The 20,490-nt window shown below is 42.4% G+C and overlaps 1 protein-coding gene across 1 annotated transcript in view; it reads left to right on the forward strand.

Moving 5' to 3' along the window:
* Positions 1–4,084: 4,084 nt before the first annotated feature.
* Positions 4,085–20,490, forward strand: part of LOC130380028 (mucin-5AC-like) — a gene marked incomplete at its 3' end in the record, with an annotated part of 104,383 nt that continues 87,977 nt past the window's right edge. The window contains exon 1 of the mRNA XM_056587213.1: positions 4,085–4,105. Within this exon, the coding sequence (XP_056443188.1) occupies positions 4,085–4,105 (21 nt within the window). The remainder of the gene's footprint in view (positions 4,106–20,490) is intronic.

The following is a 20,490-nucleotide window of genomic DNA, read 5'->3' on the forward strand; positions in this document are numbered from 1 at the left end:
GGTTATTCTTCATGCACTAATCATGCCAAGTTGCATATTAATGGGAACTAAAAAATGCATTTCCTGCAGAAAATGCAGTGAGTGTTGTGGTGCAAAGAAGCCACATAGTTTAAGACATAAAGAAATGTTGATGGCTGAAATCAAGTGAATAGATTTGAACAGAGCTCAAAAGTTTAAATGGAGCAAGCAATGTTAAGATGCACACAAATTAAAACATGTAAAATGGTTGGAAACAAATTAAGTAAAGAGTTAAACAAATATCTAAAGTGATAAAGAACATTGAATACATTTGAAATATAGAATAGCTGAGCTGTTCCAAATGGTTGACTAAAGTCAGTGTGTGTGTATTTGAGAGTGTGTGAATTATTGACGTTATTCCCTCACATCTAGTTAATCGAGATAAGCTCACAAAATAATGAGGCTGGATTTACGCCCATTGATAACTTTGGACTACTTTGAGTCTCAGCTTTCATTTGTAATGAATGACGTGAAAAAATTTGTATTTTTTTATACATTAGCATTTAGCTTCTTCCGGAAGCACCCCAGATATTTGGTGCCATTCCGTAATTCCGACGCCTCATTGTTCCGACGTCTCAATGGTCCGAAATATTTCCCATTAGATCGACATGCCACTATGCCGACGGTTCAATGTTCCGAAAACGGAACCCATTGGTCCGAAGGTCCGTTAGTCCGACTTTTCAAAAAGGAGGCGCCTTAGGTCGACGGTTCAATATGCCGAATAGGCCAAGGCGCAATTCCACATGTGTGATTATGAAACCAAAAATAAAAGACGATAGTCTAAGTTCCAGCAGTGCACTTCTGTTGCTGTGGGCTTGAATGGTCAAAAGAGGTGAATTTATGAAGCGCACGTTATACAAGGAGTAATACTTTTCCCGTAAAGAAGTCAAACGGTGAGTGAAAAACAAATACAATTTTTATCTTTAGTAGCTGTGTGTGGGCCTATATGTGTTGTTTACTGTGTTTACAGTGGGCTTTTAGCCTAAATAATTTCGCTGGTATTTATTTAGTCAAACTTATACCTCTTACCGTCATGTGTGTGTGTGTGTGTATGTGTGTGTGTGTGTGTGTGTGTGTGTTCGTGCCCGTGTTGAGAATTAGACCTACGCTCTCTGTCCATGGGGCGGAAACACCCGGTCGAAATGAAGTGAAGCGTTGTCACTTTGCTCTCCAATATTCATCGTTAATGTGATATGTAGGCCTATGTCAATTGTGTCACCCATTGCACTCCTGACCATCCCTGGAAGAAGGGCTCCCCTACACTGCGTTTCTTGTCAAGATTTCTTCCTTGCTGATTCAAGGGAGTTTTTTCTTGCCCGTGTGGGGGCATGGGTAAAGGGGGGTGTCACAAATATTTGGCCTGTTAAGCCCTTTGAGACTGTAATGGTGATTAAGGGCTATACAAATAAAATTGAATTGAATTTAATTGAATGTTGTATTTTGGAGAGAGAGTGAGAGAAAGTGTGAGAGCGCGAGAGCGTGAGCGAGGTTTAAAACTCTTTATATCTAGGCCTATTCGGCATATTGAACCGTCGGCCTAATGCGCCTCCTTTTTGAAATGTCGGACAAACTGACCTTCGGACCAATGGGTTCCGTTTTCGGAACATTGAACCGTCGGCATAGTGGCATGTCGATCTAATGGGAAATATTTCGGACCATTGAGACGTCGGAACCATGAGGTGTCGGAATTACGGGCAGGCCCCAGATATATTTAGGAAGCACCTTGCCTCTGACCATATTAGTGAGGCTCCCCGCATACAAACGGCTGATATATAACAATCATACTTTGAATCGATTAATAATTTTAGCACCAGTGAAACAAGAAATACCGTAACCGTTTAAGCTTAACATTTTGTTTCTAGCTTAAATATTGACATTGTTAGACTCTGCATTGTCCGAAATGGTTAGCTTTTGTGATAGCTGCCTTGGGCTAGAGCGGGTGGAATTCTCACGCTCTAGCCTCAACGTAAATCAATGAGACCAACTGAAAATATATGAAGTGGGTATAAAATTTAACAGTTGATTCTGAATAAAGTATAAATTATGTAAAAAGAAAAAAGTTACAAAAAAGCAAAACAAAATGTAAAGATATATTTGTGACACTGAAAAGAAAGGAATCCGCGAGCAGCTGATCATGTAAGAGAAGGTGATGCAGTCGCATTAAACAAAGAAAGATGGTGCGATCTACAAGGAGACCAGAGGAACTGTCCTTACGAGGCTTTTGTCGGGATAAAAAGCAAGTGGTTAGCAAAATAAATAATATGTTGCGTTTTTTCACTTGTAAATAGTTAATTGCACTTGTAGCCTACACTCAGACTTGAACTCATTCTTGCATGCGGGTTTCTTCATTCATAAAAACATTCGGGAGCAGTGTTTCCCATACATAGAACAATGTGTGACGCAGTGCCACAGAATCAACACCGAGCGCCACAATTTTATTTTTTTATGTTTTAGCGATTTTGAAATATAAATATCGTTCCATTCGTTCATCTCCGCGTAGCAATCTTTCTCCCTGTCATTCTCGTTCACACACGCACACAGAGACAAGCACGCACACAGAGACAAGCGCACATACATGTCATGGTGCGCGGGTACACTACCACTTATTGGATAAAACTGCGTATCATACATGCACACGCACTGACAGCGGATTCGCCCGCTCCTCCTCTCAATGCGCCTACAAAGGCAAACCCGAAGGATTTGTAGCAGGATATGTAAGGGATAATGTAATGTATAGAACGCTGGTAATTATCTGGAAAATAAGCCCTGACAGGGCGAACTTGCTTATTTTAGATCATGACCGGCAATGTTCTCTACATATCCCGCTTATTACACAGCTACTTACCACAACGAAAAAATAACTTCACATGGTGTGTCTTTTTACAATTTATTTGATACCAGCATTCGTAGTGTTGATCAGCAGAGAAATAGTCCGCCAGAGATGTTGACGTCGCTTAGCAACCGAAGACGCTGGGGTTGACAAGTTACCGGTACTTGCGGAGTGTGTAGTAGAAACTATAACCGAATCATCTATCACTTCAACTAGCTAAACCAGTGGTTCCCAAACTTTTTGTGCCCAAGGCACACCAAAGGACAAATAAAAATTTCAAGGCACACCTATTGTGCAAAATAGCCTTATAACACGTGTTTTCACTAATATCATCTGTTTATCTGTTAAGTTTATAATTATTTACTAATGCCAAATAAGATGTGACAAAGACAACTATTCTACTCATGAAATATTTATAACAAAATACTTCACAAAAATATTTAAACTTTATCAAATTGGGCTTAATCAAAACACACCCATTTCAACCAGACAGGTGAGGCAAAGGAAACAGAAATTCAGCAGAGAACTGTCCATGAGAAAGCTGCATGGTCCTGAATCTGACCCACATATTATAACTGTAACATTTAGAATCAGGCTTTTTTTGTAAATATTCTGCCTACTAACAAATCAGTGGGACACATGTGCCTGTCGGGGCGCACAGATTTTTTTAATCCTTGGTGGCACGGAGGAGAGGGCCACTCGCAAGTCCTGCTCAACAGAGCGCCGTGACCTGGTCTTGTTCTTCAAGACCAGGTCACGGCCTTGAAGAACAAGTGGGGAAATGAAGAAGTTGGTCGATGGCGTGGTGGGAGATGGTTGGATATTCTGATGCACAAACCAACCAAAACTGATCGAGTGTGAGCTCACTAAATTTCAGTTTCAGCGTGCGGTCCGCACAGAGCTCTGCGCTCTCCTCTCTCTCCTTCATAGTGAGCTTCTCGGTTGAGGACTCGGACTCCTGGTTGAATGGGTCTCGGATCCAGTCATTGTCCTCGATGTCCGCCACACGTGGAAAATAGCGCTCAAACCTCTCTTTTAAGGTCTGAAGGTGTTCGGCATATATAGTGCGCTCACTGGCTGCCTGTGGCGCAGCTGATGCCAGCGGGAACATGTTCATGGAGCCCTGTTCCAAAGCCTCGCGCCACAGGGTCAGTTTGCCCATAAAGCCCGAATCTTGTCTGTGGATGATAAAATGTTTTCATTCCTGCCCTGAAGCTTGGCGTTTAACTCGTTGAGATGCCCAAATATGTCTGCAAGGTAAGCCAGCCTGGCGCACCAGCTCTCATCCGCGAGCCTGTCCTTATGTGGGACAGCGTGTCCACGTGAAAATTCCAAAAGCTCTTCCCGAAGCTCGTAAAAACGGGATAAGACTTTCCCCCGAGACAACCATCATACCTCTGTGTGGAGGATCAGGCTTTGGTGGTCGGCTCCCATCTCAGCGCACAGCTGGGAGAAAAGGCGAGATTTCTAAATTAAGTTCCCACCTGCGCAACTGCGCGAACAGCGAAATGTGGGATCCTCTTTGAGGATTTTTTTAAATAGTTTTTAGATAAAGAGTTTGCCTCTGTATTATGGAATGATTGCATTCAAAGTAGTATAATTTATAGTAAATTAAAATAATTATTTTTGTATAGTTGTATACTATATTGCAGTAGGCTATGGTTGTCACAAAATCCCACGGCACACTTGGACTTGCCTCACGGCACACCAGTGTGCCGCGGCTCACAGTTTGGGAACCACTGAGCTAAACGCATGAGGAATTGGAGAGTCCGGATCAAGTATTGATGGAGAATTCATTGAAACCCGCAAACGAGAAACAATAAAGCCGAGTGAGGTTTGCAAAGACACTGCCGGGCCATCCGATCCCGGTCTTTCTTAATCTTTCAAACTGAACTGTGTTGCATATCGTATGACCGCCCTCGGTACATGCTCAGAATTGCCTTATTGATAAGGACAGTCAGCCATACATTCCTTTAAGCATGTGGTCATCGCCTGCAGTCAATCTAGACGATGGGAGGATGTCAATACGCCTTAGCCCCAGACTGCCTGGCTCTGTATGAGGCCCAGCTCTGAGTCCAGAGGTGGTTTCTCTGCTTTCCACCATTAGATATTTAGGCCTAATAATAATCATGGTTTACCATAGAATATAATCATTAATTTCTTCCATAAGTGATACCAAAGACTTCATTAGAGGCGAAAAATCAGTTATTTTCCTTGACAGCGGTCAATTATACTCATGATTATACTTAACAACGGTGAATTATCAAATATAATTCACCGGCGGAAGTTGTGAAGGGCCCATACATGGCATTGAGAAGACCCGTGTAATAATTGCGATTAATGTGAAATGCTATATATATATGAAATTTAGATAAATGACGGTGTTAGACCCCCAGGCCGTTCTGCCGGCAATTTAAATTCGCTCTGCAGCATAGGCTGGAGATCGGGAAATCTCCCGGTGGGCTGGTCCACTTTTTTTTTCTTGACTCTGTGCGCAGCCCCGCCTTCTCCAGTAAACCAAGAAAGCCTGCGCCATGACGAACGGGGGATTTTACCCCCTCTGTCTCATTGAACAACACAAACGCGAGCGCGCCAGCCAATTGAACGAAGCCCTTTCCATTAAATAAGTATTTTCCACCGATCGCGAACACGTTCTGGTTCACAGAAAGTGTTGAAATCTTAAACAGAAAAATGAAGTCAGTGCCCGCAAAATAGTCTTTGTCCTGAGGTCGACCCGGGAGAGAATAACAATCCTCCCGATGACAATTAATTACGTCCCCGGGACGACGGGACAACGTTCATTTTAATCCCTGGTGGGTAGTCGGGCAGGCGAGGGGTCGTATCAGGAGGGCAGACAGGCAGGCGAGGAGCAGGAAACAGGGGAGCAGACAGGCCGGCAGGGACTCGACAACAGGCGGGTGGTCAGACAGGCGAGGGTTCGGGAACAGGCAGGATCAGCGTTGGAGAAAAGTTCTGGAGTTGCCGGAAAGCTCTGTGAGTAACGAGAGACGATCTGGTTGAGACTAAGTAGAGAGAGAGGATTGATATAGAGGAAGCACACACAGCAAATGCCAAAGTGTTAAAATCCCAGAGTATTCATGACCAGAGTAGATTTTATACACTTTGCTGCTGAATAGGCACTAAGTACATTTTTGGGGGTGTACCAGAAACACTCTTGGGTGTTGTCTCTAAGTATAATGCTGGTGTAGAGTAATTTAAGTGTTTATTTTAGGATGATGGACTCCCTGAGTGTATTATTGTTTTTAAGACTCGATAAGTAGATTGGCGAACACAAAGCTTGTGTGTTGCTGATGGATGTCTCTCTGTGTTCGTCAATCTACTTATCGAGTCTTGAAAACAAAATGGCGTCGACGGGTGATCTACTGATGGTATTGTGTGTATAAAATGTACTTTTTAATAAACAATCTGTACACTTACAAAGTTCTCAATGCCTCGTTTTATATGTTAATACCCTTATTGTACTACCAAAGAAGTGTCGGGCTACTTCTAGCCTTTTAAATGGTTTAAAATAGCGATTTAGTTTTTACCATAACCACTGCCCCCATTGTTCCAAGTTTATACCGTTTTGATAGAATCTGCCAAAAACAGCCAACTGAAGAAAGCGTCTATATGCGTTTTTTGTGCTCCAAAACGAACGTTTCAACTCGTAATCATACAAAACATACCCCAAATCCGTTTTACACCGGAATTCCCCTTTAATTGGTTGACAGGGACACATTTATTTATTTATTTTCAAGTTGTTGGTTACATCATATAAATGTACAACTAAATATGGTTCTTGATGTAAAATAATTCAAGTTTAACTATAATGTTAACTATATTATATATGTATGGACTGTAACAACAACAGCAGCATCAATAAAAATATAATGTTTTCAAGAATCTAATGTGTAGACTATTCATTCATGAAGTGTTGATAATTCACCTCAAAGGTGTTGGTTGTACACCAGTCAGAGTACCTACATTCTCACTCTAGAAGTATTAAATAATCAGCTCTGCAAAGTGCTACAAAGCACTGACTTGGAGTACATCTTTTTTCTCTCTGGGGTTCTAGGTTTACACTGCAGGTGTAAGGAAGCACTGAATGAGTGCCCAAAAGTACCACTAATAGAGTACATTTGCACTCTCAAAGTGATCAAATGTAACTCTAAATTTGGAGTACATATTTTGCTCTTCTAACAATGTCCAGTGAACACTGAACTCTTGGACCTATATATACCCCGAAATGGGTGTTAAATGTACACAGATAGAGTACAATATACACTGTGATTTTTGCTGTGCAGGTGAAGGTGAATTAGGTGCGATCAGCTTGGCAGGCAGGTGAACGGGAAAATCAGAAGCGGACCGTGACTAGTCTAGTGATCTAAATAAACAAGAACCTGGATTCTGGGATTTAGCCTCTATCTGGGGGACGAGACAGATGAACAGAGAAACAACCAATGAAACAGACATGTTTGGTAGCGAGTACGCTAACACCCCAGCAAGCAAGCAAGCTAGAAACCTACAGGGCTCACAACAAAACGGTTGAGCAAACACATTTTTACAGAGACTACCAACATCAAGAAAGCCACAATTCAAGGGGGACAAGGTCAATTCGGCCCCCGATCTGTCTTTTTCTTTCAGTTCACGCTATTCCTGAGAAGCTCGCCCAACGTTTACTCATGTCTGGCCTCTCTGTCGGGCAGTCTCCCTTTTTTCTTATTCTGTTCCCCCGACATTGAGTTTCTCCATCTCTTTTACAATCCCTTCGCTACTTGTGTTTATACAGAGCCGGTTCCGTGTTTGTGGGTCTGTAGTAGCGTAAAGCAATTTGTTACTTTGCGTGACCCGAGACTCCCGTGAGAGTGGGTGGTGGGTCGCCGGCAGAAACTTGCATATTACCTTTCTCCATCAAGGGGGAGTCGAAACAGCGACCAATCGACCCATAAAGTGTTATAGAACCATCACAATGAACCTTAACCTGTTATATTAAGGTAACTTAAGCCAAAAATGTTGCATAGTTCCCCTTTAATAGTTATTGAATTGCTAATGATGGAATTTGGAATCTACCTAAATTGTAATTGTTATTGTGCTTCAATCGCTTGAAGTTTGATATGCCGTCGCTATACCGCTTATCTGTGGTTGATTTTGTAAAAATGGTGCGATGTGTAATCACTTTGAAAAACGTGTAAATGTTGGCTTATAGATGTTTCATGACTAGAATGTCCTGCGGGAAATAGCTATGCACATAATCTTAACCTCATCCATGTTGACTGACTGTGTTTTTTTTTTTTAGAACAAAACTTGGACAATATTAATGATAAATTACATAAAGAAATGAAGTGACAATGGGTATTTAATTAAGTCTATTCCATTAATAATTTAGAAATTCGGGGCTAAATAATGAAGACACAGCTAAATTACTTACCAATTAAGGGAAATTGTAGTCGTCGCTGAACATAGGCTGTAAAATGGATACATATTAACAGTAAGAAAAAAATGGTTAAAAATCCACGGGGAATGTAATGCATTACTTTAACTACTTTAATTGTTAACACATGCTTTATGATTATTACGTTATTGATACATATTTCTACAAACATTGAATAACATTTGTTTCTGTCCTTAGGTTCAAAAGTAATACGTTTAAATATGAAGGCATTCGGAATAATATTTATAGGTAAGTCTTGTAACAAAGAATATATTTTCACGTTTATAGTTTGCTTTAAAAAGAAAAATCTAAAACAAACACATTTACCAACCCATGCAGTTTTAGGAATCACAAATGCTACAGCAGAGGGTCACACGACAACTAATGTAGGGCCGACCTCTGGCACTGAAAGACCAACAACGACTACTGAGGAAACCAAGACTATTACAATGGGAACCCCCATCACCCCAATACCATCAAAAATAACCCAACCCGAAACTACAAGAACAACAACAACTAAAGGACTCACAACAACAGTTGCTGCACCAAAATTGTGTACGACGTGTATGTGTAAATGTCTAAAACTGTGTAAAACTGTAGGACCCACCAATACTACTGCAGGACCCATGATTAATACTGCAGGACCAACGGGTTCTGCAGGCCTAACAATGACAACGGTAATACCAACAACTACTACCATTGGAACCACAACAACAAATAAAAGATCAGCAACTTTTAGAGCAGGACGTTCAACTAATACTGTGGGAGCAATAACGACAACTGAAAGACCTGCAATAACAACTGTAAGACCAACAACAACTACTGAGGGACATACAACTACTACAGCAGGACCCTCAACAACAACTGCTGTACCAACATCAACAACTGCTGCACCAACAATGATAACTGCAGGACTAACAACGCCAACAGCAGAACCATCTACAACAACTACAGGACCAAACAGAACCACTGCAGTACAAAAAACAACACCTGTAGGTCCCAAAACAACTAATGCAAGACCCATAACAACAACTGCAGGAGCCACAACAACGATTAAAAGACCCACACCTACAACTGCTGCACCAAAAACTGCTGCACCAACAATGGGTCCTGCAGGCCTAACAATGACAACGGCAATAACAACAACTGCTACCGTTGGAACCACAACAACAAATAAAAGATCAACAACTTTTAGAGCAGGACGTTCAACTAATTCTGTGGGAGCAATAACGACAACTGAAAGCCCTGCATTAACAACTGTAAGACCAACAACAACTACTGAGGGACATGCAACTACTACAGCAGGACCCTCAACAACAACTGCAGGACCAACAACAACAACAACAACAACAACAGCAGGACCGACTAAGACAACTGCGGGACCCACAATGACAACTGCTGGACTGACCATAACAACTGCAGGACCAATAACAACAACTGAAGGACCCACAACTACCACAGCGGGACCAACAACAAAAACTGCTGAACAAACAACTGCCGGAGCAAGTGCATTAAGTTCAGGACAAACCCCAAAAACTTTAGAAACAACAACAACTACTGCAGGACCTACAACTAAAACTGTAAGGACAATAACAACAACTAAAACAACTTCAGGACCAAGAACAAAAACTGCAGGTCCATCAACTACGAAAGCAGGACCCAAAACGGCAACAGGACCAATAACGACAACTGCTGAACTGACATCAACAACTGCAGGACAGCCAACTACGACAGCAAAACCAGCAAGAACAACGGCAGGACATAAAACTACTGTAGAACCAATACAAACAGCAAAACCTGCAAGAACAACTGCAGGACCAACAACAAAAACTGCTGAACCAACATCAACAACTGCTGGACAAACAACTAAAAATCCAAGACCCACAACTACTAAGGCAGGACTCACTACAAATGCAGTACAAAAAAGAAGAACTGAAGGACCAGCAACTACTGCAGCAAAACCTGCCACAACAATTGCAGGACCAAAACCAACCTCAGAAACATCAACGGCAGAACAAACCACGACAACTACAGGATCAGCATCAAAATCTATAGATTCAAAAATTGCAGCAACAACGTCACTGACTGCGGGATCGACAACGGCAACTGCTGAACCAAAATCAGCAGCTAATGGACCAACAACGACAGCTTCTGAACTTAAAACTCCAGGAAAAAAATCGACAACTGCTGAACCAACAAAAACAACAATGGAAGGAAGAACAAAAACGACGACAGAACCAACAACATCAACTGCTGTACCAAAAATTACTAAAGCAGGACCCACAACAACAGGAACAATAACGACAACTGCTGGACTGACATTAACAACTGCAGGACCAACAACTTTGACAGCAAAACCTAAAACGTTAACTGCAGGACCAACAACAATTGTAAGACCAATAAAAACTGCAATATCCACTACAACAGCAAAACCCGCAAGAACAACTGCAGGACCAACAACTACAACAGAAAAACCTGCAAAATCGTATTCAGGACCAACCAAAACAGGAAGACCAAACACAAAAACTGAAAGACTAGTACCCAAAACAACAACTAAAGGACATACAACAACAACAGCCTCAGAACCAACAAGTACTAAAGCAGGACCAACAACATCAGCAACAGCAAGACCAAAAACGACCACTGGTGTACTAACAAAGACCACTGCAGGACCATCAACAACTGGACTAAAAACAAAAACTGCCGAACTTCCAACAACTCCAGGACCCACAACAAGAACTGCAGGACCAACATCCACAACAGACAGACCCCAATCCCCAACAGGAGGACAAACAACTGAAGGACGAACGACGACAGCTGCAGGAGTAATAAAAACATATGAGAGACAGACAACTACCACAGCAGGACTCACTACAACTGCAGTAGAAAAATTAACAACTGTAGGACCAAAAAGGACAACTGCTGAAACAACATCAACAACTGCAGGCCCAAAAACGACAACAGAGAGAACAGCCAAAACAACTGCAAGACCAAGAACAACAGCAGGAACATCATCAACTGTAGGATTGTTTACTTTTACTGCAATACCCATAACAACAACTTCAGGAACATCATCAACAGCAGGACAAACCACGACAACCAATATTCCGGCAACAACATCTGCTATATCAACAATTGCAGCAACAGCAGCTCTGACTGCGCTATCGACAACGGCAACTGCTGAACCAGAATCAGCAGCTAGGGTAGCAACAACGACAACTGCTGAACCAACAAAAGCAACCACTGCAGGAATAACAAAACCTGAAGACAAAATAACAACAGCCTCAGAACCAATTACTTCTACATCAGAACACACAACAACAACAACCGGACCAATAACGACAACTGGTGGACTAACGAAAAACACTGCAGGAACATCAACAAAAGGACGAAAAACAACAACTACCGAACTTCCAACAACTGCAGGACCAAGAACGACTGCAGGAACATCAACTGTAGGTCCCATTACTTTTACTGCAAGACCCATAACAACAACTTCAGGAACATCATCAACGGTAGGACAAACCACGACAACTACAGGATCAGCAACAACATCTGCAGGATCAACAATTGCAGCAACAGCAACAATGACTATGGGATCGACAACGGCAAATGCTGAACCAAAATCAGCAGCAAATGTAACAACAACGAAAACTTCTGAACTTACAACTCAACAACAAATATCGACCACTGCTGATCCAAAAAAAGCAACAACTGCAGTTATAACAAAAACGACCACAGTACCAACAACATCAACTTCTGTACCAACAACTACTAAAGCAGGACCTGCAAGAACAACAGCAGGACCAACAACGACAACTGCTGAACCAACATCAACAATTGCAGTACCAACAACTACGACAGCAAAACCTGCAACATCGTCTTCAGGATCAGCAACAGGAAGACCAAACACAAAAACTGCTAGACCATTCACTTCTACTGCAGTACCCAAAACAACAACTAAAGGACCTACAACAACAGCTTCAGAACATTCAAGTACTAAAGCAGGACCCACAACAACAACCACTGGACCAATAACATCAACTGATGGACTGACAAAAACCAATGCAGGAACATCAACAACTGGACGAAAAACAAAAACTGCCGAACTTGTGACAACTGCAGGAGTAGTAACAACATCTGCAGGATCTACATCCACAACCAAAGAAGTCACATCGACAAAAAGAGGACTGACATCAACAACTGCAGGACCAACAACTACGACTGCGGAAACTCCAAGAACAACGTCAGGACCAACAACTACAACTGCTGAAGTAACATCGACAACTGCAGGATCAACAACTTTTGCAGAAAAACCTGCAACCACAACTGCAGGACCAACAACTGTAGGACCAACAAAACCTCCAAGACCTATCACGTCTACTGCTGTACCCAAAAGAAAAACAGAGGGAAAAACAACAACAGCCTCAGAACCAACAACTTCTACATCAGCACCAACAACAACAACAACAACCGGACCAATAACGACAACTGGTGGACTAACAAAGACCACTGCAGGACCATCAACAAAAGGACGAAAAACAACAACTGCCGAACTTGTGCCAACTGCTGTAGCAACAACAACATCTGCAGGATCTACATCCACAACAGAAGGAGCCACATCAACAACGAGCGCAGGACGAACAATGACAACTGCAAGACCAATAACAACGAATGCAAGACCCAGAGCTACTTCAGCAGGACTCACTTCAACTGCAGTACAGAAATCAACAACTGCAGGAATAACAAAAACGACTACAGTACCAACAACATCAACCGCTGTTCCAACAACTACTAAAGCAGAACCCAAAACAACAACAGGACCAATAAAGACAACTGATGAACTAACAAAAACCACTGCAGGACCAACAACTACGACTGCGAAAACTGCAAGAACAACGGCAGGTCCAACAACTACAACTGCTGAACTAACATCGACAACTGCAGGATCAACAACTTTTGCAGAAAAACCTGCAACCACAACTGCAGTACCAACAACAACTGTAGGACCAACAAAAACTGCAAGATCTATCACTTCTACTGCTGTACCAAAAACAAAAACTGAAGGAAAAACAACAACAGCTTCAGAACCAACAACTTCTACAACTGGACCCACAACAACAACTACCGCACCAATACCGACAACAGGTGGATTAATAAAAACCACTGCAGGACCAACAACTACAACTGCGAAAACTGCAAGAACAACGGCAGGACCAACAACGACAACTGCTGAAGTAACATCGACAACTGCAGGATCAACAACTTTTGCAGAAAAACCTGCAACCACAACTGCAGTACCAACAACAACTGTAGGACTAACAAAAACTGCAAGAACTATCACTTCTACTGCAGTACCCAAAACAAAAACTGGAGGAAAAACAACAACGGCCTCAGAACCAACAACTTCTACAACAGGACCCACAACAACAACAACTGGTGGACTCACAAAAACTACTGGAGGACCAACAACTACGACTGCGAAAACTCCAAGAAAAACGGCAGGTCCATCAACTACAAATGCTGAACTAACATCGACAATTGCAGGATCAACAACTTTTGCAGAAATTCCTGCAACAACAACTGCAGGACCAAAGAAAACTGAAGGACCTATCACTTCTACTGTTGTACCCAAAAGAAAAACTGAAAGAAAAACCACAACAGCCTCAGAACCAACAACTTCTACATCAGGACCAATAACAACGAATGCAAGACCCACAACTACTTCAGCAGGACTCACTTTAACTGCAGTTCAGAAATCAACAACTGCAGAAATAACAAAAACGACAACAGTACCAACAACATCAACAGCTGTACCAACAACTACCAAAGCAGGACCCAAAGCAACAATAGGAACAATAAAGACAACTGCTGAACTGACATCAACAACTGCAGGAACAACAACTACGACTGCGAAAACTCCAAGTACAACGGCAGGTCCAACAACTACAAATGCTGAACTAACATCGACAACTGCAGGATCAACAACTTTTGCAGAAAAACCTGCAACAACAACTGCAGTACCAACAACAACTGTAGGACTAACAAAAACTGCAAGAACTATCACTTCTACTGCTGTACCCAAAACAAAAACTGAAGGAAAAACAACAACGGCCTCAGAACCAACAACTTCTACAACAGAACCCACAACAACAACAACTGGTGGACTAACAAAAAACATTGCAGGACCATCAACAAAAGGACGAAAAACAACAACTGCCGAACTTGTGACAACTGCAGTAGCAACAACCACATCTGCAGGATCTACATCCACAACAGAAGGAGCCACATCCACAACGAGAGCAGGACGAACAATGACAACTGCAGGACCAATAATAACGAATGCAAGTACCAGATCTACTTCAGCAGGACTAACTTCAGCTGCAGTACAGAAATCTAGAACTGCAGGAATAACAAAAACGACTACAGTACCAACAACATCAACTGCTGTTCCAACAACTACTAAAGCAGAACCCAAAACAACAACAGGACCAATAAAGACAACTGATGAACTAACAAAAACCACTGCAGGACCAACAACTACGACTGCGAAAACTGCAAGAACAACGGCAGGTCCAACAACTACATCTGCTGAACTAACATCAACAACTGCAGGATCAACAACTTTTGCAGAAAAACCTGCAACCACAACTGCAGGACCAACAACAACTGTAGGACCAACAAAAACTGCAAGGCCTATCACTTCTACTGTTGCACACAAAACAATAACTGAAGGAAAAACAACAACGGCCTCAGAACCAACAACTTCTACAACAGGACCCACAACAACAGCAACTGGTGGACTAACAAAAACAACTGCAGGACCATCAACAAAAGGACGAAAAACAACAACTGCAGAACTTGTGACAACCGCAGTAGCAACAACAACATCTGCAGGATCTACATCCACATCAGAAGGAGCCACATCCACAACGAGAGCAGGACGACCAATGACAACTGCAGAACCAATAACAACGAATGCAAGACCCAGATTTACTTCAGCAGGACTCACTTCAGCCGCAGTACAGAAATCTAGAACTGCAAGAACTATCACTTCTACTGCTGAACCCAAAGCAAAAACTGAAGGAAAAACAACAACAGCCGCAGAACCAACAACTTCTACATCAGGACCCACAACAACAACAACTGGTGGACTAACAAAAACCACTGCAGGACCAACAACTACGACTGCGAAAACTGCAAGAACAACGGCAGGACCAACAACTACAACTGCTGAAGTAACATCGACAACTGCAGGATCAACAACTTTTGCAGAAAAACCTGCAACCACAACTGCAGGACCAACAAAAACTCCAAGACCTATTACGTCAACTGTTGCACACAAAACAATAACTGAAAGTAAAAAAACAACAACAGCCTCAGAACCAACAACTTCTACATCAGGACTACCAACAACAACAACCGGGCCAATAACGACAATTGTTGGACTGACAAAAAACACTGCAGGACCATCAACAAAAGGACGAAAAACAACAACTGCCGAACTTGTGACAACTGCAGTAGCAACAACAACATCTGCAGGATCTACATCCACAACAGAAGGAGCCACATCCACAACGAGAGCAGGACGAACAATGACAACTGCAGGACCAATAACAACGAATGCCAGACCCAGATCTACTTCAGCAGGACTCACTTCAGCTGCAGTACAGAAATCTAGAACTGCAGGAATAACAAAAACGACTACAGTACCAACAACATCAACTGCTGTTCCAACAACTACTCAAGCAGAACCCAAAACAACAACAGGACCAATAAAGACAACTGATGAACTAACAAAAACCACTGCAGGACCAACAACTACGACTGCGAAAACTGCAAGAACAACGGCAGGTCCAACAACTACAATTGCTGAACTAACATCGACAACTGCAGGATCAACAACTTTTGCAGAAAAAACTGCAACCACAACTGCAGGACCAACAACAACTGTAGGACCAACAAAAACTGCAAGGCCTATCACTTCTACTGTTGAACCCAAAACAATAACTGAAGGAAAAACAACAACAGCCTCAGAACCAAAAACTTCTACATCAGGACCCACAACAGCAACAACCGCGCCAATAACGACAACAGGTGGACTAACAAAAAGCACTGCAGGACCAACAACTACAACTGCGAAAACTGCAAGAACAACGGCAGGACCAACAACGACAACTGCTGAAGTAACATCGACAACTGCAGGATCAACAACTTTTTCAGAAAAACCTGCAACCACAACTGCAGTACCAACAACAATTGGAGGACCAACAAAAACTGCAAGATCTATCACTTCTACTGCTGTACCAAAAACAAAAACTGAAGGAAAAACAACAACAGCTTCAGAACCAACAACTTCTACAACAGGACCCACAACAACAACAACTGGTGGACTCACAAAAACCACTGGAGGACCAACAACGACGACTGCGAAAACTCCAAGAAAAACGGCAGGTCCATCAACTACAACTGCTGAACTAACATCGACAATTGCAGGATCAACAACTTTTGCAGAAATTCCTGCAACAACAACTGCAGGACCAAAGAAAACTGAAGGACCTATCACTTCTACTGTTGTACCCAAAAGAAAAACTGAAGGAAAAACAACAACAGCCTCAGAACCAACAATTTCTACATCAGGACCAATAACAACGAATGCAAGACCCACAACTACTTCAGCAGGACTCACTTTAACTCCAGTTCAGAAATCAACAACTGCAGAAATAACAAAAAGGACAACAGTACCAACAACATCAACTGCTGTACCAACAACTACTAAAGCAGGACCCAAAGCAACAATAGGAACAATAAAGACAACTGCTGAACTGACTTCAACAACTGCAGGACCAACAACTACGACTGCGAAAACTCCAAATACAACGGCAGGTCCAACAACTACAACTGCTGAACTAACATCGACAACTGCAGGATCAACAACTTTTGCAGAAAAAACTGCAACCACAACTGCAGGACCAACAACAACTGTAGGACCAACAAAAACTGCAAGGCCTATCACTTCTACTGTTGAACCCAAAACAATAACTGGAGGAAAAACAACAACAGCCTCAGAACCAAAAACTTCTACATCAGGACCCACAACAGCAACAACCGCACCAATAACGACAACAGCTGGACCAACAAAAACCACTGCAGGACCAACAACTACAACTGCGAAAACTGCAAGAACAACGGCAGGACCAACAAGGACAACTGCTGAAGTAACATCGACAACTGCAGGATCAACAACTTTTGCAGAAAAACCTGCAACAACAACTGCAGTACCAACAACAAATGTAGGACTAACAAAAACTGCAAGAAGTATCACTTCTACTGCTGTACCCAAAACAAAAACTGAAGGAAAAACAACAACGGCCTCAGAACCAACAACTTCTACAACAGAACCCACAACAACAACAACTGGTGGACTAACAAAAAACATTGCAGGACCATCAACAAAAGGACGAAAAACAACAACTGCCGAACTTGTGACAACTGCAGTAGCAACAACCACATCTGCAGGATCTACATCCACAACAGAAGGAGCCACATCCACAACGAGAGCAGGACGAACAATGACAACTGCAGGACCAATAATAACGAATGCAAGTACCAGATCTACTTCAGCAGGACTAACTTCAGCTGCAGTACAGAAATCTAGAACTGCAGGAATAACAAAAACGACTACAGTACCAACAACATCAACTGCTGTTCCAACAACTACTAAAGCAGAACCCAAAACAACAACAGGACCAATAAAGACAACTGATGAACTAACAAAAACCACTGCAGGACCAACAACTACGACTGCGAAAACTGCAAGAACAACGGCAGGTCCAACAACTACATCTGCTGAACTAACATCAACAACTGCAGGATCAACAACTTTTGCAGAAAAACCTGCAACCACAACTGCAGGACCAACAAAAACTCCAAGACCTATTACGTCAACTGTTGCACACAAAACAATAACTGAAAGTAAAAAAACAACAACAGCCTCAGAACCAACAACTTCTACATCAGGACTACCAACAACAACAACCGGGCCAATAACGACAATTGTTGGACTGACAAAAAACACTGCAGGACCATCAACAAAAGGACGAAAAACAACAACTGCCGAACTTGTGACAACTGCAGTAGCAACAACCACATCTGCAGGATCTACATCCACAACAGAAGGAGCCACATCCACAACGAGAGCAGGACGAACAATGACAACTGCAGGACCAATAATAACGAATGCAAGTACCAGATCTACTTCAGCAGGACTAACTTCAGCTGCAGTACAGAAATCTAGAACTGCAGGAATAACAAAAACGACTACAGTACCAACAACATCAACTGCTGTTCCAACAACTACTCAAGCAGAACCCAAAACAACAACAGGACCAATAAAGACAACTGATGAACTAACAAAAACCACTGCAGGACCAACAACTACGACTGCGAAAACTGCAAGAACAACGGCAGGTCCAACAACTACAATTGCTGAACTAACATCGACAACTGCAGGATCAACAACTTTTGCAGAAAAAACTGCAACCACAACTGCAGGACCAACAACAACTGTAGGACCAACAAAAACTGCAAGGCCTATCACTTCTACTGTTGAACCCAAAACAATAACTGAAGGAAAAACAACAACAGCCTCAGAACCAAAACTTCTACATCAGGACCCACAACAGCAACAACCGCGCCAATAACGACAACAGGTGGACTAACAAAAAGCACTGCAGGACCAACAACTACAACTGCGAAAACTGCAAGAACAACGGCAGGACCAACAACGACAACTGCTGAAGTAACATCGACAACTGCAGGATCAACAACTTTTTCAGAAAAACCTGCAACCACAACTGCAGTACCAACAACAATTGGAGGACCAACAAAAACTGCAAGATCTATCACTTCTACTGCTGTACCAAAAACAAAAACTGAAGGAAAAACAACAACAGCTTCAGAACCAACAACTTCTACAACAGGACCCACAACAACAACAACTGGTGGACTCACAAAAACCACTGGAGGACCAACAACGACGACTGCGAAAACTCCAAGAAAAACGGCAGGTCCATCAACTACAACTGCTGAACTAACATCGACAATTGCAGGATCAACAACTTTTGCAGAAATTCCTGCAACAACAACTGCAGGACCAAAGAAAACTGAAGGACCTATCACTTCTACTGTTGTACCCAAAAGAAAAACTGAAGGAAAAACAACAACAGCCTCAGAACCAACAATTTCTACATCAGGACCAATAACAACGAATGCAAGACCCACAACTACTTCAGCAGGACTCACTTTAACTCCAGTTCAGAAATCAACAACTGCAGAAATAACAAAAAGGACAACAGTACCAACAACATCAACTGCTGTACCAACAACTACTAAAGCAGGACCCAAAGCAACAATAGGAACAATAAAGACAACTGCTGAACTGACTTCAACAACTGCAGGACCAACAACTACGACTGCGAAAACTCCAAGTACAACGGCAGGTCCAACAACTACAACTGCTGAACTAACATCGACAACTGCAGGATCAACAACTTTTGCAGAAAAAAACTGCAACCACAACTGCAGGACCAACAACAACTGTAGGACCAACAAAAACTGCAAGGCCTATCACTTCTACTGTTGAACCCAAAACAATAACTGGAGGAAAAACAACAACAGCCTCAGAACCAAAAACTTCTACATCAGGACCCACAACAGCAACAACCGCACCAATAACGACAACAGCTGGACCAACAAAAACCACTGCAGGACCAACAACTACAACTGCGAAAACTGCAAGAACAACGGCAGGACCAACAAGGACAACTGCTGAAGTAACATCGACAACTGCAGGATCAACAACTTTTTCAGAAAAACCTGCAACCACAACTGCAGTACCAGCAACAATTGGAGGACCAACAAAAACTGCAAGATCTATCACTTCTACTGCAGTACCCAAAACAAAAACTGGAGGAAAAACAACAACGGCCTCAGAACCAAAAACTTCAACATCAGGACCCACAACAGCAACAACCGCACCAATAACGACAACAGCTGGACCAACAAAAACCACTGCAGGACCAACAACTACAACTGCGAAAAATGCAAGAACAACGGCAGGACCAACAAGGACAACTGCTGAAGTAACATCGACAACTGCAGGATCAACAACTTTTTCAGAAAACCTGCAACCACAACTGCAGTACCAGCA

Source organism: Gadus chalcogrammus, chromosome 3 (genome assembly GCF_026213295.1).
Source record: "Gadus chalcogrammus isolate NIFS_2021 chromosome 3, NIFS_Gcha_1.0, whole genome shotgun sequence".
NCBI lineage: Eukaryota > Metazoa > Chordata > Actinopteri > Gadiformes > Gadidae > Gadus > Gadus chalcogrammus.